The sequence below is a fragment of the Salmo salar genome, chromosome 09, assembly GCF_965601325.2.
Source record: "Salmo salar chromosome 09, fSalSal1, whole genome shotgun sequence".
NCBI classification, from domain to species: Eukaryota; Metazoa; Chordata; class Actinopteri; order Salmoniformes; family Salmonidae; genus Salmo; species Salmo salar.
Window position 1 is genome coordinate 123277989 of NC_138299.1, and position 27779 is coordinate 123305767.

The 27779-nt window shown below is 42.8% G+C and overlaps 1 protein-coding gene across 1 annotated transcript; it reads right to left on the bottom strand.

Annotated features, from left to right (window-relative positions):
- Nucleotides 1-2844: 2844 nt before the first annotated feature.
- On the bottom strand, nt 2845-27573 carry LOC106612694 (G-protein coupled receptor 4). Its single transcript, XM_014214112.3, has 2 exons — nt 27176-27573; nt 2845-5054 (listed from the first exon to the last, which is right to left on the bottom strand). The coding sequence occupies exon 2, from the start codon at nt 4542-4544 to the stop codon at nt 3399-3401; it is 1146 nt and encodes a 381-aa protein (XP_014069587.1). The 5' UTR covers nt 4545-5054; nt 27176-27573; the 3' UTR covers nt 2845-3398.
- Between the last annotated feature and the right edge of the window lie 206 nt (nt 27574-27779).

Genomic DNA, 27779 nt, shown 5'->3' on the forward strand with positions numbered 1-27779 from the left:
AGATGAGACCAAAATGGAGCTCTTTGGCATCTTCTCAACTCGCCGTGTTTGGTGGAGGAGGAATGCTGCCTATGACCCCAAGAACACCATCCCCACCGTCAAACATGGAGGTGGAAACATTATGCTTTGGGGGTGATTTTCTGCTAAGGGGACAGGACAACTTCACCGCATCAAAGGAACGATGGACGGGGCCATGTACCGTCAAATCTTGGGTGAGAACCTCCGTCCCTCAGCCAGGGCATTGAAAATGGGTCGTGGATGGGTATTCCAGCATGACAATGACCCAAAACACATGGCCAAGGCAACAAAGGAGTGGCTCAAGAAGAAGCACATTAAGGTCCTGGAGTGGCCTAGCCAGTCTCCAGACCTTTATCCCATAGAAAATCTGTGGAGGGAGCTGAAGGTTCGAGTTGCCAAACATCAGCCTCGAAACCTTAATGACTTGGAGAAGATCTGCAAAGAGGAGTGGGACAAAATCCCTCCCAAGATGTGTGCAAACCTGGTGGCCAACTACAAGAAACATCTGACCTCTGTGATTGCCAACAAGGGTTTTGCCACCAAGTACTAAGTCATGTTTGCAGAGGGGTCAAATACTTATTTCCCTCATTAAAATGCAAATCAATTTATAACATTTTTGACATGCGTTTTTCTGGATTTTTGTTGTTGTTATTCTGTCTCTCACTGTTCAAATAAACCTACCATTAAAATTATAGACTGATCATTTCTTTGTCAGTGGGCAAACATACAAAATCAGCAGGGGATCAAATACTTTTTTCCCTCACTGTACTATTCGTATGATATGTTATGAACTGCAATTCGTGCAATATGTTACAAATTTGAAATACATATTATATGTTATGAATTCCCATTTGTTGTGGCTAACGTTAGCTAGGCTAGGGGTTTGTGTTAAGGTTAGGAGTTAGGTTAAAGGGTTAAGGTTAGGGTTAGCTAACATGCTAAGTTGTTGCAAAGTAGCTAAAATATACTAGGTGGTTGTTGCTAATTAGCTTAAATACCCAAGTTGTCCGTGATGAGATTCGAACATGCAACCTTTGGTTTGCTAGACGGTCACATTATATGGCAACCCATCCACATCAACCAACCACCCTCCTTTTGTTTGCGGGCTCTATTTCTTTTATGCCAACTTTTATTCTTTGGCCTTGCACCCCACTAAAGGATGTGCGTTTGATGACACTTTAATACCATACCAAACATAAAATATTATACTAATTTGAGTGGCAAGCATTTTCATTTACTATGTTATGACTAGTCTATGAGACCAGGCTGCTCTGACAGTGTGTCCTACTGTACCATACAAATGAATGGGTTAATTTGGGTAAAAACGTACAGTAATTTCAAGCTTGGGTTCCTCAGAGAGTAATATAGTATACCACTTATCATATGCATGACAATCCCAAATACAGTAGCAATACACTACAAAGATCAGTATTCACATGGGTTTATGATGCCAATGAATTAGCAATGGAAGACCTTGTTTCTGCAGTTTGTGTTTTATCTGTAGGTTGGCAGGACGCATTGGAGAGACCTGTTTGTGGTAAAATGAGTTGAAAGCAATACAGCGTGATTTGTTCCGCCGATTCTAAGCGGTGCTCACTAAAGCAAGTGGTGGGCTGTCATGCTAAGATTACACAAGTGTAATAATACAGAAATGACTGTTTCGGTTACAGCATGGCCATTATTAAATCTGATTAAGAGGCCTAAGCCAATAACAACAACAAACATCAGTGGAATGGAATAGTCTAAGGCTGTGATATTTTACTGGTCGTTCGTTCTCTGAGTATTTTTGTGACGAGAGCTCCTTTAGAAATAACATTTTGTACATACTCCAGACAAACCTAGTGTATGTCACTTGCTTACACCTCCTCCTGAATTTTCCACAGTTAGGTGATTCAAAATCAATTTTAAGACATAGCTTAATCTAATCTAAACACTCATTCGTATTTCCATATTGACTTAACAAAGTAGGTCACCAGGCTCGCTTTAAACCCAGTAATATCAAATAAAACATAACCTGCCTCTCGGAGATAAGACGCCCATTGTATTTGGACTAATGACCTTAATCATTTCCATGTCATTGAGCAAAACCATTAAAACCATGGAGGCAGAGTGAAAGGCTGCAGATGGCCTCAATCTGATCTGGGAAACATTTGACTGGCAGAGCTGTGATCGCATCTGATTAGGAATCTCACTGGTTCATTAGCAGGTAAGCGGTGATGATGAGGGTGATAACTGCCTTGCCCTGCTTACTTTAAATAGGCACATCATGCAGGTCTTGCAATGCCAATGTAGTGTAGACCTGGATCTATTTATTTGTATTTTATTTCACCTTTATTGAACTTGCTCTGTACTGTCACCATTAGGAGTTAAGTCTCCCTGATATCTCAAGAACACCCACCCTCCGCGTGCAACAATGTGACAGTCCGATCGACGGTCCATCAGGCACAGGGCGGGGGAACAGTGGAATTACCCATCATCCTCATTCTCACATCAGGGAATGGTGTGATATTGCAGTGTGAATGTCATTACGTGTGATTTTCAGATATGACTGACAAGACACAAGAAATGTCAATGGTGACATTAATCTTAAGTGTTTGTTATTCTAGCTATTCAAATAGGCACCAACTGCAAGACAATATACAGTAGCCTTAAGTGTATGACAATGAACATTGAAGAAAGACACAGAGACAACACTGTTATCAGGCCCATGGTCAACACTCTAATGCTTTTACGGCAACACATCAACCGTACAGTTGACCCTCCGACTTCGGTTTCCTGACATGATATTTGTTCAATGTACCATTACAGCAGACACAACACAGTTGAAACGATGATATACTTAATTTATTTCCCAGTGAAATTGTCGCACAAAGACACATAGCATTGTGCTTCACTCTCTGGCTGACAGAACACATTTAGGATTTTTGGAGCTGTTACAAGGCATCTGGAGGCTCATTGAAAGAGAAATGTAAACATGTCAAATCCATTGTTAGATAACCTTGTCCCACCCAGAACACATACCTACTATAGATGATGAGGTGGAGAAAGAAACCGTTTGATGGCAAACATCCTTAGTTTCACTTTGCATCACATCTATGCGACTGAACTTACTGTGGTCTTTCTTACGGTCGTCACAATGTACTCGTGGTCAATCTTGATTTGATTATTTTCATCTGTATCAAACACATTTCAATCACAGTTTACCATTTGAGGTACATAATATGAGGTGTCATCCCCAAAACTGATAAAACAGCTCAAAGATTTCACATGAGAATTCTAAAATCTCTCCCACATTCTATTCTACATAAACTCAATCATCCCCCACTTCCACATAGTCTTGTGTTTTCTCATGTCCGCCCATTGCGGATCAGGATGGCTGTTCATTTCTTAACACTGAGTATGGTCATCTGAAGACAGTCCTCTTTGAGGGCCACCAGCTCTGTCTTGTAGGTGCTGGCCTTGACCTCGCTGTACAGGCCCATCTGCTTTTTAGTGGACAGTGGTGTCTCCAAGGTGACAGATCCAGCTGTCAGTGCGTCAGCTGGCGAGGACGAGTTCCGCTTGAAGACCCCCAGCAGGGTGGTGAGCGCGTGACCAACGTCATGGCGTGCGCCCTCGTTAACAAAACAATAGAGGATGGGGTCAGCCACACAGTTCAGGCTGGTGAGCGCCAGCGCCACGTGATAGGCTGCAAACAGGTCCTCCTCTGCGCCACAGTCGCAGGGCTTCTGGAGGAAGAGGATGCTGCGACACAGGAGGAGCACGTGGTATGGCCCGAAGCATAGCAATACGATCAGGATTAGGCTCAGAGCCAGGCGCTTGATCTTGGCCTTCTCGTGGCACTCCGTGGACACATTGCCGCGCACCGCCCGCAGAATGCCCCGGTAAGCACCCAGCATGAGCAGCCAGGGAACCAGGAAACCCAGAAAGGTCCGGTAAAGGTTCATGCCCGCCACCCAGTCTTGCATGGGGTACTTCTCGAAGCAGAAGGTGTGGTTGAAACGGTCCTGGAAGAGCTCGTCGTGGAAGAGGGGTGCAGAGTTGGCCACTATTTCGATGGTCCACACCACGGAACTGACCAGCACGGCGGTTTTGACCCGCCGGACCTTGGCGAATTTGAGCGGGTAGGCCACGGCCAGGTATCGGTCGATGGAGATGCAGCAGAGGAAGGCGATGCTGACGTAGATGTTGGTGTAGAAGATGAAGCCGAAGAGCTTGCAGGAATTCTGGCCGTGAATCCAGTCGTCGTGCTGGAGGAAGTAGTCGATCCATAGGGGCAGGGTGCCGATGTAGAGGAGGTCAGCCACGGAGAGGTTGATCAAGTAGATGCCCAGCTCGTTTTTCTGCTTCACCTGCAAGTAAGCAGCCCACAGAGCCATGCAGTTGGTGGGCAGGCCCAGGACGATGACAATGATGTACAGCGTAGGCTGGAAGTACTGGTCGATCTTCGAGTCCACATTGCAGAAGGAAATGTTGCACATTGTCCTCATATTCTGTAGGTGCATTGTTATTTTGACACTAAGCATTTGCAGGGTCAGGACAATCCGACATGTTGTTGTTAATGAGAAGGAAAGAGGGAAAACGACATTCCGTACAGTGACATTTCCTTCTTGTTGTTGAGTAATTCCTTATATCCAGGCCTGAAAGCAGACGTTTTCTCCAGGCGGGCTTCACATGTCAAACAGCCGTCTCCCATTTCACAGTTGGGTCCCACACCTTTTTCAGAGGAAGAAGACAAGAAGAGAAAAAAAGGAGAAGGGTGAAATAAAACCCCTCTTATTGACAAAGAGCCAGGCCCCCACAAGGACCTCATAAATCTTGGAGAGACTATTGTCCGGGGTCTGTCGCTAGCTGTGGAGAGGGGGGTGGGGAGGTTGATGGGGTGGAGGGGGAGGACCGGGCCACTCTGTGCTGGATGAGACCTCTTCAAAGGCCAACCAACACACACACTTCCTCCAAGAGAGTCAGTGACGATCCATGCCACGCACACAGCCGCAGCAGGAGATCTGTTAACTCAGGCCTCAGGCTCTGCCCACCTGAAACAGAAGAAAGGAGAGCGTGTGAGATAGTGTGTCTTGCTAATTCCAATTCGTTTCAGTTTTCCAACCCAGTCAGTTTTTCACATACAGTTCAGGTTTATGCACTTGAATTGAATTGTCAGATCCATTCAATTCTCAAGTTACTCTATATCAGCTTTCTGCTGCCTATTGTTTCTGGTATGTAGTCTAACGTTGAACTTCCAATACTCCTCACCTCTCTGCTTGTTTTCATGTTGAAGCCATTACTATTTATTCTTAGATCATTCCGGTCTTTCTCAGTTTCTAATATTTTTACTCATAGCGTATGCTTTACACAAGAGTATAATTACATACTTGATACGAAAGTGTTTACTTTTCTATTGAAAACACAGCAATCACCACAGCCACATTCCAAGGTCCTCCTTCTTGAACAGAAATACAGACAAGGGACAGCCCTGTCTTATCCACCTGTCATGATTGGTCCAATTAGTCACAATTCTGATGGAAACTACACCAATCACTAGTAGCATAATATTCAGTAGTGAACAGTGAACAGTAGTTACAGTATGGCCCTGAAAGATACCATGCTAGTCTTTGTAGTGAAAGGAAGGATGGACCACTCCTATGGTGACCTTGTCAAATACAGTTCAATGGGAACACTCCTATTGATATACAGCAGAATAACTGGGTCACAAAACACGTAGTCAGCAAGCCATAGCAAGCCATAGCGTTACGGCTTCTGTAAGTACCCACAATAGGACAGATAAAATGACACAGTCATGGTGACGAGGGACCAATAATGTAAATCATTCTCGTCAGTTTGCAAGTACGTCCGTGTGTGCGTGTGTGTGAGTGTGTTTGCGTGTATGGTCTACGGGTACATTTATCCCTGGGAATACCCCCTAATGACTAGGATACGGAAAAGTAAAAGACAGGGCATGTTAATAATTCAACATAATTCTAGTGTATCCAGGTCACAACATGGTGTAATTCCACTATGTGTTGTATCAAGGTGTCATTTTCCTATCACCATTCAATTACAGGCACATTTGTTAGTTTTCATGGGGATTTACACAGCATGCTTATAGCTATTACACCCTAACCGTCATACTTGCATTGTAAAATAATGTCAAGACTTTTCCCTCTGTTTATTGATTTATCTACCACGGGGAGGAGCAGTGGAGAGGTGCTGAGTAGCAGAGACAGGCTAGAGTAATGCTGTAAGGAAAGATAATGCAAGTAGGCTTCAATTCATCCTCCGAAATGTCTAATGACACTTGCATACATCAGTGCCAGCACTAATATTATGATGGCAGGATTTTACATTCTATGCTGTTGGGGTTATTTTGGTTTTCCCAGATTTAAAGCTTATGTGGATCTGGTTTCTTTCCAGGAAAAAAAATGATGAACACTGACACTGAAGAATGTGGTTTGTGCCTACTGTCAATTTCAGACGCTTATCTCCGAGTGTTTGCATGTGAAGGAGGAATCTTAACACTGCAATGTCAACTACAATATAATGTAGTTGTGATCTTTACCTGACCCTGAGACACAACTGGACTTAACATGCTTGATATTGGGTTGACTTTGAAGTTAATCATGCACAGGTTTTTCTATTAATGCTCACCCTGTTGATTTTACATTTTTACATTATTTGCCTGGGTATATACATTTTCTATACTTAGACCGTGTTGATAACTCTTCCTTCATGGCTCAGTGACCACACTGATGTTATCATCATACCTGCGCTAGTCTTTTGAAGGTTGTAGGCGTACTGACAACATTCATCAGGTTCAACGTCTTCCAACCGTTTGCCTTGGCTTACAAGCCTCAGCCTGTATGATATAACTCATCAGAAGGGTTTTTGTCCCGTGTCCTCCTACCTCGTCAGTCGAGCCCAGGCCTGCTTGGCTGGATGACCCTTGGAATTGTGCTCCGTCTAAACCTGTGCCATATTGGACGTTATACTAGCCAGTGGTTTGTGAGGGCTTGACATTGTTGGCCACACAGCCTATAGATTCCAGTGGGAGCAGCAGGGAGAACTAGGGGAGCCTGTGCTAACCTGGAACACATTGTGCAACAAAGCGTGGCGTTTGATCAGCTGCCATCTAGGATTATCGAAGCCCCGCCACACAAAGCCCGCCACGTTGGCTGTCGCGCCCAGCACCCCCGCACAATGCATTCGCCCTTCACTCCCATAAATGTGCTTAGCCCACACGTTTTGCTCACTCCTACAAATGTCATTTCCGTTCAACTGATTTTGGTCTGTAGGTCTTTTGTTTACTTTTGTTTCAGAAATTTCCATTGTCAAGGGGGTATATACGTTGGATGTCTTTCCCCGGGTATATTCAGCTATAGCGTGCATGAGAATGTGCTCTTATGCCATAATACAGTGGGTAACTGAAACTAATTGAAAACGTTGATGAATGATGGATCCCAATTTAACTCAGTCTAATTTCACAAAGTCATTGTGAGCCCTACCACGATCTTGGCGCCACCTTTGTGTAGAAGTTATCATGATGTCCTAACTCACACAAGAGTGCTGTTGGTCTGTGCCATTGTACTCTGGTAATTGGGGCACATGTAGGTCACCCTCTATAATCAATGAACAATAGACAAGACTTTTCCATAGAACCACAGCATAACGGGTCTCAAAGCGTGATTAAGTACAAGTGCTCTAACAAGGAGCTCTAATATTACAGGAAGCTCCCAGTGAGCATTTCTGGATGTCTAGCGGTTTAACCATGAGCAAAAGCTGATGGACCTAACATTGTGAGAAAGCTCTCACTCAGACACAAGACGACGGTGTGTTCAGGAGAATCGGAAACTAGCTGGCGGTTTAGCCAAACACTCACATGGACAATGAAACACTGGAGTAAAAGTACTACGGCTAACAATTCAATGCATAACACAACAACACAGGTATATCCAGGACGAAGGAGCCTAGACATGGTCTTCTTAATCTTAGCCCATTAGACTCTATACTGTACCATCATGAACTAGTGATTCTGATATATACAGCCACAGGAAAAACACTAGGATACGGTCTATTGAGATTATTTGGTCAGCTTTGTTGAACTAATCCTAATGCCAATGAAAACAGAGCTTGCACAGTATTGAACTCACTAAACACATAGGCCTTGGTTTGTGTCTTTGTTAAATTTAGGTTAGTGGACCATTAGCTTCAGGTTAGTCAGGAGTCACACAGCTGAAGAACCTCCATCCCCCTGGGTGTTATTTCTTTGAAACATATCAGATAACTGTGATTTATTGTTCACAGTTATATCTACTTGACCAACCTTCGTAGGTTTCATAATGGTGACTTGCGCTCTTTAGATCCAACGACAGTCACCATTTTACTGCACATGAATAAGTGCATTTGTTCAACTGAATTAGCAGTGTTCCCTGGCCAATGTTCAAACGGCACGTAATACTTAAAAACTGACACTGTTCTGAAAACCATTTACCATAATATAATCATTTCATCTATTTTCAGCTCGGGAGAAATTGTCAGTGTTGCTTGGGTTGGGACAGAAAACACAAGGATGTGAGTCTCATTCGGACAGTTCTATCTAACCTTGGCGATGGCTGTCCAAGCCGCACAGCAACCACTCAAAACTATTCAAACTATTCCTTTTCTGATAGAAAAGTAACCCTTTTGGTGAACCCTATGATGAACGGACAATTGAGAAGCTAGGGCCACAACAGACAGTTCATAATCGGTTTACATTCATTTAGCCTATGACATTTTCATAGGGAAACTTTGAGATTGTAATAAACTTCTAAAGTAGAATTTCTTTGACACAAGTGACATAGTAAATACACTCCAGGTAATATATGCTTCAAAGCACAGATCTAAGATCAGTTTTTCCTACTCCTCACCTCAATAGTAGTGACGACCTCACTCCAGATCAGTGCGGATAAGCAATCTATACCATCACCATACTGACCCAACATTACTTAATATTAGCAATGGTAAGGATGGTTGTTCACTCCCTGTAACAGAACCAGTTGGACAAGTGACATTACCAGTTGGACAGTGTCTCATGCATTCACAAGTCTGTGTTTTGGATAGGTCGTCCCAGTAGACGGCCCAGTTTAATAATGAGTGTAAACACATAGGCTTCCTGATGGCCTCGGCGAGGACCCCTCTCTGAGGTCGGGTGGGAAAGACCCTGAATTATCGAATCAGCTGCACAACAATAAACACAGTAGGGGTGGTGAGCACGAACCTGGCAGTGTTTCAATAAACCACCAACAATGCCAGGGAGAGAGAGAGAGAGAGAGGCGCTTCTGTTTCCCCCTCACTTAACACGAGAGAGAGAGAGAGAGAGAGAGAGAGAGAATGATGGGTCTAAAATTGAGCTGCATGATTATTCATTCATTAGGGCAGATCGGTGAGAGGATACTACGAGAGGGTTTGGCAGGTCTCCTAAACAGACAACAAACAGAGGGGTCAGCCAAGGGTTATTTGTGTTCGACTGAATGCATAGAGCACAGGGAAAGGTCAAAGGGATCATGTCGTCTGCAACTCTCTGACTCTGGTCTCTGAAGAACTTGGACTTTGTATTCTAATGGGAATGCATTCATCAGCAGTTCCACAAGTGTGAATAACAAATGGGCTCATCAGATAGTCATGATTGTGAGATGATAATTATTCAAATAATCAATCAAAGCACAAAAAATATAAATGTTAAAAACAATGTAAAAAAAATCAGAATAAATGTACATCATTCTGGTATGTGTAATTTCATCCCCAAATACATACTTGATTACCCATTGGTTGGGCAGGGGGTCTAGAGGACCTACAAGGTTTGCCACAAAAAAATTATATTGAAACAGTGTTTTAAGGACTAAATTACTAATCTACTCCCTTTCCTGAAAATCCCACCCCCAATAATTAATTGACAGGTCTGAAACCCTATCAACTCTGTGACTCACATATATCCTGCTCCTCCCCTGACTATCCCACCCACAGTGGTAGATGTGGCCACTGTCTGTGACTTATTCAGAATTCAAGGCACACTTAACTTGTCTCAGCAGCATACACATTTGACGCAACAAGAGTAGAAATGGCTTAATTGGTCGATATTACTTACCAAGCTAAGCAGAGTTGTTTCATTGAGATACAAATATCAAAAACCAAATCAAACATTTCCCATGCATTTTTATTTTGCACAAAGGCGCATACAGGCACAGCTACTGGGCACGCAGTTTTTTGCAAAGGTGCAACCTTTGGTAGGCTGATGGAAGGGCCAGCCACAGAGTCAGAGGCTGCGATACAGAAAAGCAGACATGATGGTTCATACAGGCAACGTGAAAGGATCCAATGAATTTGCTTGTGGCGCACGCAGCTAAAATGATATGTGACAACACCCTGAGTGCATCGGACATTAAACAACGATACAAATGTAACAACGGCACCAGAAAATAGATAAACAATGTTATTTTTCAGGTGCCTTTTCATTTTAAAACAACAGCGGTGCAGCACACGAGTGCTTTCTAACTGCACTGAAGCAAAACTTTAGAGTGGTCAAAACCATTCATCTTGAGGCGACGGGGGAGGGAGTGCAAAATGCAATCTGTTAATTATTATATCATATATAAAATTGGCATATCTATTTTAATACATACTAGCTCAAAACATTACTAATCATTGAAAATGACAAATTACCCAATGGATCATGTTCATTTTCTGGTAAAAAGAGGGTGTAACAAAAACCCAATTTTTCACCCCTATTTTGAAAGTGGGGGTGCAGCTGCTCCATTTGCTCCATTGCTCAACGTTGTTTAAAAGTAATTTGTCAACCTGATGTGGACCCAACACGGAAAATACATTGAATTTTAAGTAAGTCATCAACCAGTACTGTTTTCATCTCATGTCAACCAGCGTTGTAAACATTGAAATTAGGGTAAAACTTCAACTTAAATACATTGACTTAACCGGTTGTTACATCAATCTAATTTCAACATAATCATCAGAATTATGTATACATTTGAATTTCAATGAAAATTCCACAGAAACATACAAAATATGTCTTATCAAATATGATATTCTACATACTGTCAACCACCCCAATACACACTGAGTATACCAAACATTCAGAAAACCTTTCTAATATTGCCCCCCCTACCCTTTTGCTCTCAGAACAGCCTAAATTCGTCGGGGCATGGGACTCTACAAGGTGTCGAAAGCGTTCCACAGGGATGCTGGCCCCTGTTGACTCCAATGCTTCTAACAGTTGGCTGGATGTCCGTTGGGTGGTGGACCATTTTTGATACACACGGGAAACTCGAGTGTGAAAAACCCAGCAGCGTTGCAGTTCTTGACAATGTTTTTAAGTTGACGTTTTAACCTAATTTCAATGTTTACAACGCTGGTTGACATGAGATGAAAACAGTGCTGGATGATGGCTTTTTTCAAATCCAATGTATTTTCCACATCGATTCCACGTCACAATACGTCGACAAATTACGTTGAAACAACGTTAATTCAACCAGTGTGTGCCGTGTGGGTAGGAAATGATATGACATAACTCAAGCTAGCAGCTGCCGCTGACATCATAACTGGTGGAGTGGAAAAATAATATCTAACCAACATAATGCAGATGCTGCCACTCATACGTCTAGCTATGAATCACACATCGTTTTCATCAAAAGAAATGAAAGTCGTAAGAAAGTCGTAAGATTTTCCAACTGCCATTGGAAATAGTACAAGATGAAACCCTGATGAGGGCAGCATAGCTGTCAAACTGTTGGTATCTTTTACATGTACTGCATAAGAGCCATAAGAGTACGTGGGTGTTATTTTCTTAATGTACTGTACCATAACACAGCAATGCTATCTACCGAATGTGGATAAGAGTTGAGAGCTTCTTTAGGTTCAACACATTCGAGCTCATATGTTGTTGTGCTCTCCGGGGAATCCTGCTCTTCCAGCTGGTGGAGAGGCCACACTGTGCTGAGTCTCTGGTGTCACACAACGTCCTGTACCGAACTCAACTGAACCAGAGCTAGCTGACTGCTGAGGGCATCTGTTTTCAAAAACCTCTGTCACCACTGTTTGGAGTATGTTTGCCAGAGGCCAAACTCAGATGTGAAGATACAGGCACTTTGTGTGGCCGCACTGGCCTGGTGATGGCTTTGAAGTGATCTAATGTTCTCCTTTTTGCAACGGTCAACACAACATCTGTTCAAATGAAGAACTGCACGTAGTTTGGTTTGTCACAAGGAAGCCGAGCAGGGTACAACTCTACAAGACCCACAATGAATAGATGTTCACATTCAAATGATTCATATAATGACAAATTCGACATGGCCTTTATCAGGGCTGTGTAAGGTGACTAGGTAACAGGAAGTATATTATAGAAAGTGCCATGTTCAGATTTTCAAAAGAAATCCTTTAAAAGGCCCAGTGCAGTCAAAAAACGTTATTTCCTTGTATATTTATTCACACTACGGAGGTTGGAATAATACTGTGAAATTGCGAAAATTATGATAATGCCCCTTTAGTGTAAAAGCTGTTTGAAAAGACAACCTGAAATTTCAACCTGTTTAGGTGGGACGGAGTTTTGGCCTGCCTGGTGACATCCCCAGGGCGTAAACTATAACATTTGATTTGATTTGAAATGAGTTAATAGACCAATAAGAGTTCCAAACCTCTCTGCCAATAACAGATAGTTTTCACTTTCCCCTCCCCACTCAGACCACTCCCAGACAGTCCTAGCAAAATTCTTGCTTTAGAAATTGCTCTTTGCTAAGAAGCTATTTCAGTTTCTTTTTGAAAAACATTTTAATTGAAAACAATCACAGTAAAGTACTTAATTGTTAGCCAGAATGTTTTGTATATTTCATTGTTTTTTAGACAGTGATAGTCAGAAATGAAGGTTACATTTTAATTTTATTTAACCAGGCAAGTCAGTTTAGAACAAATTCTTATTTACAATGACGGGGAAACATATACAGAGAGGAAGGACTGAGACGGGATTGGTACCCACGTCGCCAGTGGTATATGGTCTAGAGGGCTAACCACTAGGGCAGACTCCGGCACAAAAGCATTCCTTTCTTAACGCATAGGTGACTTATCAATGGTTCCCATCTAGTCTAACTGGATACCAGAGTTGACCATGAATATACTTCAAATGTTAGGCTACTCCTTTTACAGATGAGTCATGGTTATATTCTTTACATTAGATTACTGATAACTAGGTGTTTGGATGCTCCTACCAGCTGTGCTTGTATCTGTATTGTACACTAGCTGGAACTGAAAAATGTACTCATAAGAGTACATTACACGGCCAAACAAAACCGCAAGGGTGGCAACAGAGTCATGACCAACATATAGGTGGCACAACAAGAAATCCAAACTTAGTACGGTGGGCAAGAGATAGTTACCATAATTATCGTCACTCACTCTGACCGTACTGTCTTTAAGTATGAGTCGTTGAATGTCATAAGACCAAAGCTTTGTGTGTGTGTGTGTGTGTGTGTGTGTGTGTGTGTGTGTGTGTGTGTGTGTGTGTGTGTGTGTGTGTGTTTGTCCTTTCTATCAAAGATGAGGCGGTTGGTGAAAATATCAAGATAAAAAGTGCCCCAAACCCAACCAGGAGCAAGAAAATTCTATTTAGCGAGGAACAGCGAGAGGGAGATGGATAAGAGGCGCTAAAATCAGGTCAGGAACACATTCATTACACAGTCTCTACTCTTCTGACAAAAACAATGCTCTACTTTACAGAGGCTGGCTTTTGATCATGGTCTCATCTGTTTCATCCGACTCACTGATCAGCTGAAACGTGGGCTCGATAGGGTCAGCAAATACGTCTTTCATGGGAATGAGATCCTGTTTCTATTATAAGATCATAGGAAGCAACGTGTTTGCTGCTCAATAGACACCCTGGTTTCAGTTCCTATTTCATAGATGTAAACCAGCTCAGAATGGGCGCTGGAGGCATGACGACACAGTAGACTGTTACAGCCTTGCTAACCATAGGGATAGTCTAGGTGTCAGGGCAGTTATCACCGTCTAGATTATGTGGTGTGCTCAGTCATCAACATGCACTTAGCCCCCTAATTAGGATTATGTCAGGATTTTGTCTTGGTAAAGGTCTTAAGAGCAAACATACACATCTCCCATGCAGAGCGCACACACACACACACACACACACACACACACACACACACACACACACACACACACACACACACACACACACACACACACACACCACACACACACACACACACACACACACAAACTTAGTTCATCATATGTCACACTTTGGCTCATCTAGGTTACTACAGTACCTATGAAACAGAATGATATATATATATATACTGCTCAAAAAAATAAAGGGAACACTTAAACAACACAATGTAACTCCAAGTCAATCACACTTCTGTGAAATCAAACTGTCCACTTAGGAAGCAACACTGATTGACAATAAATTTCACATGCTGTTGTGCAAATGGAATAGACAAGAGGTGGAAATTATAGGCAATTAGCAAGACACCCCCAATAAAGGAGTGGTTATGCAGGTGGAGACCACAGACCACTTCTCAGTTCCTATGCTTCCTGGCTGATGTTTTGGTCACTTTTGAATGCTGGCGGTGCTTTCACTCTAGTGGTAGCATGAGACGGAGTCTACAACCCACACAAGTGGCTCAGGTAGTGCAGCTCATCCAGGATGGCACATCAATGTGAGCTGTGTCAAGAAGGTTTGCTGTGTCTGTCAGCGTAGTGTCCAGAGCATGGACGCGCTACCAGGAGACAGGCCAGTACATCAGGAGACGTGGAGGAGGCCGTAGGAGGGCAACAACCCAGCAGCAGGACCGCTACCACCTCCTTTGTGCAAGGAGGAGCACTGCCAGAGCCCTGCAAAATGACCTCCAGCAGGCCACAAATGTGCATGTGTCTGCTCAAACGGTCAGAAACAGACTCCATAAGGGTGGTATGAGGGCCCGACGTCCACAGGTGGGGGTTGTGCTTACAGCCCAACACCGTGCAGGACGTTTGGCATTTGCCAGAGAACACCAAGATTGGCAAATTCGCCACTGGCGCCATGTTCTCTTCACAGATGAAAGCAGGTTCACACTGAGCACGTGACAGACGTGACAGAGTCTGGAGACGCCGTGGAGAACGTTCTGCTGCCTGCAACATCCTCCAGCATGACCGGTTTGGCGGTGGGTCAGTCATGGTGTGGGGTGGCATTTCTTTGGGGGGCCGCACAGCCCTCTATGTGCTCGCCAGAGGTAGCCTGACTGCCATTAGGTACCGAGATGAGATCCTCAGACCCCCTGTGAGACCATATGCTGGTGCGGTTGGCCCTGGGTTCCTCCTAATGCAAGACAATGCTAGACCTCATGTGGCTGGAGTGTGTCAGCAGTTCCTGCAAGAGGAAGGCATTGATGCTATGGACTGGCCCGCCCGTTCCCCAGACCTGAATCCAATTGAGCACATCTGGGACATCATGTCTCGCTCCATCCACCAACGCCACGTTGCACCACAGACTGTCCAGGAGTTGGCGGATGCTTTAGTCCAGGTCTGGGAGGAGATCCTTCAGGAGACCATCCGCCACCTCATCAGGAGCATTCCCAGGCGTTGTAGGGAGGTCATACAGGCACGTGGAGGCCACACACACTACTGAGCCTCATTTTGACTTGTTTTAAGGACATTACATCAAAGTTGGATCAGCCTGTAGTGTGGTTTTCCACTTTAATTTTGAGTGTGACTCCAAATCCAGACCTCCATGAGTTGATAAATTGGATTTCCATTGATTATTTTTGTGTGATTTTGTTGTCAGCACACTCAACTATGTAAAGAAAAAAGTATTTAATAAGATTTTTTATTTCATTCAGATCTAGGATGTGTTGTTTAAGTGTTCCCTTTATTTTTTTGAGCAGTGTATATATATACACACATATTGTTATTATTATTTATTTTTCTGCCCAATTTCATGATATCCAAGTGGTAGTTACGATCTAGTCTAATCGCTGCAACTCCCCAACGGAGTCGGGCGAGGCGAAGGTCGAGAGTCATGCGTCCTCCGAAACATGACCTGCCAAGCTGCGCTGCTTATTAAAACACTGCTTGCTTAACCCGCAAGCTGGCCACACCAATGTGTCGGAGGAAACCCGTCCAACTGACAACTGAAGTCTGCTTGCAGGCACCCGGTCCGCCACAAGAAGTCGCTAGAGCACGATGAGCCAAGGAAATCCCCCCCGGCCAAACCTTCCCCTAACCCAAATGACGCTGGGCCAATTGTGCGCCGCCCCATGGGGCTCCTGGTCACGGCCAGCTGTGACACAGCCTGGGATCGAACCCAAACAATTTAATTTGAATGCAGCGAAACTGAAATCTGTCTTACCCAATTTCTACCAGCATGTCACCATTGCAACTAGAGGTCGACCAAAACTCTAGATCACCTTACTCCACAAACGGAAACACTTACAAAGCTCCCCCTTGCCCTCAATTTGGCAAATCTGACCATAACTCTATCCTCCTGATTCCTGCTCACATGCAAAAAATCAAACAGGAAGTACCTGCTCAATAGGGAAATGGTCCGATGAAGCAGATGCTAAGTTACAGGAGTCACACAGCTGAAGCACAGCGGCCTCCACACCTCTGTGAGTTATTTATTTGATCATATCAGATAAAACTGTAATTTATTGTTTACAGTTACATCTACAGTATTCGACCAACCTTAATACGTGACTTGCGATTTAAATATGCTGACCCTCAACACGGGGGCGCCTCAGGGGTGCGTGCTTAGTCCCTTCCTGCACCCTATTCACCCACGACTGCAACACGATCATTAAGTTTGCTGACGACACAACGGTGGTTGGCCTGATCACCGACGACGATGAGACAGCCTATAAGAAGAAGGGCAACAACCTCTCCATCAAAGTCAGGAAGACAAAGGAGCTGATCATGCACTACAGGAAACGGAGGGCCGAGCACGCCCCCATTCACATCAACAGGGCTTTAATGGAGCGGGTTGAGAGCTTTAAGTTCCACGGTGTCCACATCACTAAGGAGCTACCATGGTCCACACAAGGTGGTACAGAGGGTAGTGTGTATGGCCCAGTACATCAATGGGGCTGAGCTTCCTGGCATCCAGGACCTCTATAGCACTAAGGAGCTACCATGGTCCACACAAACCAACACAGTCATGAAGAAGGTACGACAACACCTCTCCCCCTTAGGAGGCTGAAAAGATTTGTCATGAGACCTCAGATCCTCAAAAAGTTGTACAGCAGCACCATTAAGGGCATTTTCACTGGATGTATCTTCGCTTGGTATGACAACTGATCAACTGATGTCAGAGGAAGGCCCTAAGAATTGTCAAAGACTCCAGCCACTCAAGTCATAGATTTTTCTCTCTGCTACCGCACGGCAAGCGGTACCAATGCACCAAGTCTGGAACCAACAGGACCCTGAACAGCTTTACCCCGAAGCCATAAGACTGCTAAATAATTAGTTGAATAGTTAACCAAATAGCTACCTGGACTATCTGCATTGACCCTTTTTGCAGTAACTTTTTTGACTCATCACATAAGCTGATGCTACTGTTTATTATCTATCCTGTTGACTGTACTTATCTACCTCGATTACCTCGTACCCCTGCACATCAACTTGGTACTGGTACCCTGTGTATACCGCCAAGTTATCATTACTCATTGAGTATTTACATTTGAAGTTGGAAGTTTACATACACTTATGTTGGAGTCATTAAAACTCGTTTTTCAACCACTCCACAAATGTATTGTTAACAAACTATCATTTGACAAGTCGGTTAGGACAACTACTTTGTGCATGACACAAGTAGTTTTTCCAAAAATTGCTTACAGAGAGATTATTTCACTTATAATTCATTGTATCACAATTCCAGTGGGTCAAAAGTTTACATACATTAAGTTGACTGTGCCTTTAAACAACTTGGAAAATTCCAGAAAATTTTGTCATGGCTTTAGAAGATTCTGATAGGCTAATTGACATAATTTGAGTCAATTGGAGGTGTACCTGTGGCTGTATTTCAAGGCCTACCTTCAAACTCAGTGCCTCTTTGCTTGACATCATGGGAAAATCAAAAGAAATCAGCCAAGACCTCAGAAAAGAAATTGTCGATCTCCACAAGTCTGGTTCATCATTGGGAGCAATTTCCAAACGCCTGAAGGTACCCGTTCATCTGTACAAGCAATAGTACGCAAGTATAAACACCATGGGACCACGCAGCCATCATACCGCTCAGGAAGGAGACGCATTCTGTCTCCTAGAGATGAATGTACTTTGATGCGAAAAGTGCAAATCAATCCCAGAACAACAGCAAAGGACCTTGAAAAGATGCTGGAGGAAACAGGTACAAAAGTATCTATATTCACAGTAAAACGAGTCCTATATCGACATAACCTGAAAGGCCGCTCAGCAAGGAAGAAGCCACTGCTCTGAAACCGCCATAAAAAAGCCAGACTACGGTTTGCAACTGCACATGGGGACAAAGATTTTTTGGGAGAAATGTCCTCTGGTCTGATTAAACATAAATAGAACTATAAATTATGTGGATATATTGATGCAACATCTCAAGACATCAGTCAGGAAGTTAAAGCTTGGTCGCAAATGGGTCTTCCAAATGGACAATGACCCCAAGCATACTTCCAAAGTTGTGGCAAAACGGCTTAAGGACAACAAAGTCAAGGTATTGGAGTGGCGATCACAAATTCACCCAACTTATTGTGGGAAGCTCATAGAAGGGTAGCCGAAATGTTTGACACACATTAAACAATTAAGGCAATGCTGCCAAATACTAATTGAGTGTATGTAAACTTCTGACCCACTGGGAATGTGATGAAGGAAATAAAAGCTAAAATAAATCACTCTCTCCTATTATTCTGACATTTCACATTCTTAAAATAAAGTGGTGGTCCTAACTGACCTAAGACAGGGAATTTTTACTAGGATTAAATGTCAGGAATTGTGAAAAACTGAGTTGAAATGTATTTGGCTAAGGTGTATGTAAACTTCCGACTTCAACTGTATTATTACGTGTTTTTACTTTTCTATCATTTCTCTATCTTGAACGCTGACCTGTATTTGGATGGTGGCCATCTGTTCTTTGACAAAGTCTGTCAATTTAAAGTGACGGACACATTGTTAAATAAAGGTTAAATAAGAGGTCAGCTACCCATTCATCCCATTCCACAGACATTATGATCTGAAATACTGTACTGTCCATGAGATGAAGGGCAAGTTCAGCTGCCATCGCCCTTGGCCCCCATGTTTGCAGTGCAAACCATTGCAGCACAGTGTCCTTAGCTCCCTGCATCACCCCTGTGACTTAATACAGCCTGTGACTGATGAGAGGGAGCCCAGCCCGTGTGCGGTGTCGGCTACAGCAACCTTCACTTGGCCCTAAGCAGAGAGCAGGTATTTAATCCTGGCCTAGCAGGCTGCTCATTTCACGCTTGGCTGGAGAGCCAACGTTGGGTCTCTATAAAGCCCTGGGCAGGCTTCCTGCAGGGAAAATTAATGACTTCAATAAAAGTGCCACATTTTCCATCCAAATTCCCACCGGTGGGTTTTATTGGCTGAGCCTTAATTTGGCCCAATCAGCTTGTTGTGCCGGAAATGAATTATTGCGTGTTGGACTGTGGCCACACTCTGGGCCGAAAACCCTTTGAGGTTCTTACAAGACATCTGACATATCACCCTTTCCTCTCTCTCTCTGAGGTAGGATGCTGAAGTACCAGTCAGCTCCAGGGACACACCGGGGCATTCAAGTTGCCACAGATCAACAAGGTCTGTGGGATTTTTGTAAACGCCAGCACTTTATGAGTCTGAGTAATCACAGCTGAAAGCTGCTTTTGTTTGAGTCTGAATTCAGGCTTTGAAATCCTCCCTGAGCCAAAGTCCCACAAGTAACTGTTATCAGCCTGCTGGTTGACAGGCTTGAAATGGCAGCAGACCCAGAGTACACAGTGGAAGAATGCCACTGACACTTCCTAGACAAAGAAAACAGCTGCCCGCAAGAGGAAATGCACGGTGGTACTACAAGGCGAATGCCAGAGTGCAAATAGATCACTTCAATGAAGAGAGGTCTGGCTCTGGGGTGGAGGAGGTATGGGTGCAGCTGGGGATTTGTCAGTCCCTGTGTACCTTCCTGTTCTGTCCAACTTAGTTTAGTTTAGTTAATTAGTACTGTCCTGGGGGACACAAGCAGCGTGTCATGAGGACATAAAAGCTCAAACCAAACTAAATTATTGCAGATCAAAGCTCTAATTCATACCGTTTGTGTGAAGTCCTTTCTTATAATGCTGGTGACCAGGGCCAGGCATTCAGGCGCCTGGATAGAGAATGAAACCTAATGAGACATGACCGTAATACACAGACTATGGTGCTGTTGTGGGTTGATGAGCACGGTGCTCCCTAGTTCATGTGTGTGTGTTGTCTGTGTGTGCATTAGTAACCAGCTGTGTGATCCCCATGGGAGCTCAGAACCAGAATGAGCTTTATATTACCAAAAAGGAAGTACGGGACGGGTGCCCAAATGAACCATACATTACTTGATTAACGGTCAAGAATACAAGTCCCCAACAAGCTTTCCTCTGTCCTCACAGTGAGAAAGGACACATTATTTTTTATTTTTAAAAAGGTGGAAAGAGGCCTAGCCGACCATAAAAGGTTTTTGTGAAGCGCCAGAGAATCTGAGGCAGTACTAACTCAAATTGGCATGTTTTGCTATGTGTGTTTTTCCCATCTTTTGTTTAAAACACCACTCAAAGTTAGGAAATCCTACAGTTTACAAGCAGCATTCCCCATGCCAGTGAATATGAAAGAAAAACAACCTCTGACAGGAAGGATGGTCCTCGGCCCCTTTAGAAATGGTCCCTCAATTCGATTTTTGGATAGATTAGTTATTTCCACCATCATTTTTCACCAAAACTAAACCAACCCTTTTGCTATGCCAATCCATTGCCCCTCACATTCACAATACAAATCATGTTTGTCACAACAGCACTCATGGATAAAGTACCCTGGATCTATGACTGCACTTTCCACCCACGGAAGAAGAAGTCTTCCTCCTCTAACCCAGAGGCTTTCTACCTATATGATATTTCATCCACATGCACTTACATTTTCAGAGTGCTGTGTAATCGATGGCCTGCAGATTAGGCAAAGTGCTGGTAGCAGGTGCACACAGAGTGCAGACCACTCGGAGGCTTGTATTCCCTCTCTGATGTCTTTGTGAAAGTGCTGACAACCTGACGCCATCTCGAAATGCTTGTTGTCCATGAGGTCATCATCCGTGTCTCTGTAAACACACTATTCTGCCACAGCGTTCCTCTCTTGGGAGGCTGCTTCTTTGTTCTAGCGGGACATTGGAGACACGTGTTTAAATCTTTACACAAAGGTGTACAGAGACACGGTCAAAGAGGTTTTCAAATATCTGTTAGTATTACTTCTTACATGGTAATCCCGTTTACATAACACATCTGAGACACTGAGACAGACCGTACAGTTGATCAATCCCAACTAGGGATGCACATTTCAGTCAACTAGCCAACCCTCATTAAACGGTCAACAAACGGTAAACATCTTCCCAAACAGTAAAATGATGTGACCAACAGAAAATACTATGCATCCTTTCAGGCCCACGGGGAAGAGGTGGTATGGGGAGGGTTTTCTCTGGTTCGCCAGGAGGGAGGGAGGGAGGGAGGGAGGATGTAAAAACATTCACGGTTAACAAGCAACCTTGAATGTTTATGGGGGTGGGGGTGTCTTAGGGGATAAGTGGTGGGGGGGGGGGGGGGGGGTGAGCAGATAGAGATATGGGGGAGTGGGGAATGACAACCAACTTGTGTTGCTAGGCAGGGTGGAAAGGGGTGCAAAACATGGTTTCTGGGGGGGAGGGGATAGCAAGCCTATCGTCTTAAAGTCAAAAGGCTATAAGGTTATTATTGAACAAGCAACTCAAGTAATGAAGCAGCTAATAAAACGTAATTTTCAAACATTTGACAAAATGCAATTCACAGGAAAACACAGTTTAAACAGTGAGATGAAAATCTCAGTTTGAAACTTAGAAAGATGGGGAATCTAATAGCAACAACTAACATGGCTAGGATTGTGCCTTTGGCTTCTGGACAATGAAAGAAAGTTGATATGAAAACCAATAGAACCGTAGAGAAATTATGGTTAATGGAATGAAGGTTGGATTTTCACTAGGCTACTATGAAGCAAGGTAAGACATGCCTCATTATTTGAAGTAAAGTAAAACGTTCAGGTTTCAAACAATTATACTGCGTCAAGCTCATGTTGCAAAGTGGTGGGTGACGCGCTGATAGCTGCCTACTGTTGACTATAGCCTATCGAATGGGATGCGTGCTTAAATTACAAGCACCTCTATTTAATCGTGGCCATCAAAACAGTTTTTAACACGCAATTGCATTTAGAATAGTTATTTGTTGCGCAATGCACAATGGCTGGGCTTATAAAAGCACATGTGTTACTCCAATACCAGCTGACAGGTAATAGCCTATTCCTCTCCTCAAACTAGGCTCTGTACAGTATGTATGCTGTATGTATGCTGTGTGCATGTGATAAATAAGATACATGACGACTAACTAAAATACCATTTAGTGGCCAATTTAATGCCACTAAATTATGCAAATGCACCAATAAATCAATATGCATGACCGGTCAAATGTATTTCTGGGCCGATTAACGGTTAACCGTTAACATCCCTAATCCCAATGTTAATAGAGTCAGTTCAGTATGAATTACTTTTCTGAATAGAGCAAGCTGAAATGGAATTGACCCCGACCAAGGTGCTAAACCTGGGATGTCAGAAACAGCAGCAAAGGTCATCAAGCCTGAAAACCAGAATGAAACCTTTGAAATTCTATAATATGAAAAATCTGACTTAAAAATGTAAAATAAGGCATGGTATTGGTCACAGCTGTCATAAAGCAAAAATGAAGAAAAAAAACAGATGGGCATAAGTCCTTTAATATTTGAATATACAAATATTTTCTTTGTTGCTTTACCAATAGAACACAAACAAGCATGGGAGATGTAACTAGATGGATTGTTGCAATGTAAATTCCAGTTAGCTTCATGAGGGTACAGCAAATCTAGGGATATGCCTGAACAATGGGGAGATGTGTCCCTTGAAAGCATTTGGAGCTTTTACAGTAGCATATGTGACTCACCACCTGGATTCGGTCTTATGTAGCAACATTGGAAATTGTGTTTTTTACATTGGATAAAAGTAGAGACTCAGCATTACAAAACAGTATATCATACACTATATTTTTGAGGAACAATGGGAAAGCAATTCTGCTTTGAAAGTTGATGAACTTGTAAACTCACTTTTGAGAAAATGGCCTTTGAATGTTTTGGTATCTAGTGAAGAGCGGGTGTTGTGAACTAAACAATGAACCTAGCTAGATAAACAACGTGTAAGATCACAAACATCATTAGCTAACGAGCCAGCCAGCTGACGTTAGCTAGTTAAACAACAATTAACATAGTACCAAATCATGTTGTTACTACCCTGCATGAATTTGCTGGGACCTAACCAACCAGGTTCAATGTTAGCTAGCTAACCTTAGGTGCTAACTAGCAATTCAAACGGCTCTGGGATACGAATAATAATGTCAGCTAGGGAGCCAGCCAGCTAAAGTTAGCTAGCTAGCTAACCGTACACTTTAGCTTGAAATGAAACAACTTTCTGTCAAAATTAGAAACATGTAATATCTGAAAATGTAGCTAGCTAACGCTAGACTATCTTACCCATGTACATCATCATGCATGATGGACGCGTCTCCCTGTCACGGATGCCATGCCACGGTTGCCCTTAGTTTGAAGATGTAATCCGGAGACAGGTGTTTTCTCCATCTCTTTAGCTATCATAATCTAATTCCACTGATTTCGTATTTACAGATGGCATACAATTGTATTATTAAGGCACATGAAAGTTCACATGTTCCAGTAGGCATTTCTTAAAAATAAAAAAAACATTTTGATAAAAAAAATTAAAAACGTTAAAATGGCTCTCCTGGGTAGTCGTGACTTGCGACATACACCTACTTTCCTAAAACGGGTCACATATGAGCTCATACTTTGTGTGTGGATTTGATGTAGAGTTAGGATGAAAAGTAGGTATGTTGATTGAAAAGTTTCAATGCATCATCATTAAGCTGAAAATCCAACTCCTTCAACAAGAGACTTGAAAACATGTCAAAAGTATTTTCATGGCATATTCTCAGTGGACCTCAGTGGCCTTCACAACAAATTAGAGACTACAGTCCAATGACAACACCTAAGCAGGCAATCCAGCTCTGCCTGGAAAACAATATCCAATTAGACCAAGCTGTGGTTGGGCCGGCTGAGGCTCCCCGCTCGTTATTTGACGATAACCACTTCACTTGTCAGGCTATTAAAGGTGCACTGTGCAGAAATCATTCCGTCTTTTCCTGGTTTCTAAAATTCGAATAGTTCACCTAATATCAGTTCATGTGACAAAACAAAAAAGTATAGTGTAGAGAAGAATCATTGTCTATCTAAACCGCTGTGAAATATATTTTCCACAACTACAAATATTGTATTTTCAGCTGTTTGAAGCTGGTGTACAAAACCTAAAGTAAAACTCACAAAAAACGAAAGCATAGAAATAGCACACATAGAACAGCTCTACCAGTTCTTAGACTTACTTTCTATGATAATGACAGATCTATTACATATATTTCTATCTGAATTTGGTCAGGTCGCCCAAAAAGTTACATATTGCAGCTTTAAGTGTCCATGCTTATCACACGTCCCCCGTGTGAGACTGTGAGCAATCAAGTGGCTCTAGCTCGGCTAGATTAAATGTGTGAGTGCTTCCCCCTTCAGTGACCTTGGATACTGAGGACCCAGCCCCAGAGAGAAAGGCCTGCAAGCAGGCAGGCAGAGGCAGGAGGACTAGCTACTGAATGAACCCTCATGAGTGGTTGACCTGGAAGAGATCAACCACCAGTCATTGTGTGTGGACATGATTTAATATGATACCATGAAAACACAGTCAATGAGGCAGTAAAACCCTCCCCAGCTCCGTTTCAGTGGGGTACAGTACACTACAGTAGGTACAGTGCCAGCATACAACCCAATACACAGTGAGTGCATAAGAAGAGTACTGTACTATAACTCACCAAGTTAAAGGGATATCATTTTTATATATTTTGATATTTGTTTCCAGTCTATGGACCAGGAGTGACTGTAACATTGATCCCACAATGCTCATGCTGCTAATTGTTTGCAGTGGCAAGTGTAACTAAACCAAAGTGTGGATTGCAGACATTCGTTGTCCATACACCACTTTCAAGGTAAGGAAACTAATGTAAAAAAAAAGAAAATCTAAATTGCTGATCTATCCCTTTTTAAGCTAGGATTTGAAAGGATGTACCCGATTAAACGTATGAGGTATTGTGGAGAGTATCAGTGGCGTGTATTCATGGTTGCCAAGGGAAGCCAGGCTTCCCCCAAAAATGTACCAATAATTTGTTTTATTAAATAATTTAGCGTTCATCTCTCTGTGTTTCATAATTGTCCTTCAATTTGCAAGAGGCTGAATGTATCTCACTGGAGAAAGCATCTGAGCGAGCGAAACTGCGCCCCTCTGTCTCTGCAGCCCATCTATCTGATGCTGTCTGTTCAAAACTAGTATAATATTGTTGCCGCCTGTAGCACTGAATGCAAGGGATGCCAGCAAGCATTTGGCCTCCCTTGATAAGAAAATGATACAATAATAGCCAATCAGCGTTGAGCTAAACTGAGTGAGCTCAACTCTGAATGGTCCTGTTGCATCAATCAAAAGCCAAACGTTATTGACATCTCGTTATGTTGTTGTCTTCCAGTGGGCATATACACATCTAGCAAACCAAATGTTGTGAGTTTGAATGTTATAACGGCCAAATTTTGCATTGTAGCTAATTAGCAACTTTTCAACAACTTGCTACTTTTTAGCTACATATAATACAAATTGTAATTCGTAACATATCATACGAAATGGGTCATGGACATCCACAAACTAATACATACCATACGAAATGTAACATATCATACTAAATAATACGAAATGCTCTGAGACCAGTTTGCAGCCAGCGTCAGTCTTTGTGGACTCCACCAGACAGATGTTGCTCTCTGGTTTTGTGATGAAACAAAGGTGTGGCTTATGAACTAACAGGTTCTCGAGCAAAGAACGCACATATCACAACACGTAGGGTTGGTGTAATATGGCTTTTTTTATGGCTTGGCTTCCCCACTGATTTTACCCACGCATCGCTACTGGAGAGTATAAACCTGTAAAGGCCTACAATGTTTGAATAAATGGCTTATAAAAGCACGGAAAGTGAGCAGTAGCAGTTAATTGCAGCGCTTTGGTAAGACGACACCGTCTATAAGCCAGTGTAAATCATTCCAGAGCTTTTAGCAAACCACACTGTTATATGTGAGTCTTGAAGGTCAGTAGCTCAACCCGTTAAAGGGTAATCGTTTCTCCTTGTTCAGAAATGGGAATTAGTTGAATACAATACAGAGTTTTTAAAGGGTGAGATTCTGCTGTAAATACTACAACCATCAATGCAGCCAATGATCATTTTGAAGAAGGAACAAGACGTTACATTGTGCTGAATGTTTACAGAAAAGACCCCCAATGTGCATTGGACTTGACACCATTAATACTCAATTGAATATGTTTTTGTATAGCAGGAGAGCAATTCTCTTAAGGACGTGCTTTCAATTAACTGTTTTTGCTACTGTTAAATAAGTAGAGATAGTAAAACCTTTAAATAAAGTTACTATAAATGCTGCCAATATAGTACTTTCATTTTCACGTTTCACTAGACCCATCAACAATTGCAAATGTTATCTTATCAGGAATTCACACTATTACGTTACTTTCGATAGGCCTACCCTAAATAGATATAGATAGATAGAAAACAGAGAGATCTATTAAAATAAAAAGGCAATGATACATGTAATTACGGTACAAAACATATGCCTAAAATAAATGCCCATCCTTTCTCAAGCAGGTGATAACAGGAGCGCGCACTTCTAAAGTCTAGATTGGCATTTATAGTTTACATTAAATACACGGTGGAACACTTACATTCAGGTAGGTTCGGTGTCAATTTACCTCCACTACATTGTCTATAGTACAACTGATTCGTTGAGTTAACTGTGTATTCCTCCGAAAATACACTCCTTATTCCTCCGAGAGAGAGTCCGGCGATGTGTCGACTTCTTCTTTGCTCACCTTGTAGATGGCGCCACTGGGACACTGCACTCGCGGTACGCGTCTGCAATCTGCACATTGTAGTCTATCTGGCAGAATGCTTCATATTTGCCATCAGTTGTTTATCGGACATTGCATTTCTTTAACTTCTGTGGAAAACCCCAACAAGTAATTGAGAGGGAAAATAGAGAGTAAGAGCGAGAGAGTGAGAGAAAAAGTGCGTGCTTATATGAGAGGGCGTGCCTTCGTGTGTGAGACAGAAAGATAGATAGAGAGATTCAATTGCTGCCATGAACAGGACATCAATTATTGTAAAGTAATGGTCAACACCAAAACAGGGATCCAGTGTGAAATGAAACCTGTTGAAATCATGGCCCGTCTTTCTGTACATCACACTAAAAGGCCTCCATCCTAGCAACAACTAAGTCATTACAGTCCATTGAAAGAGCTACCTTCCTCATTTTATGATGCATAGCTC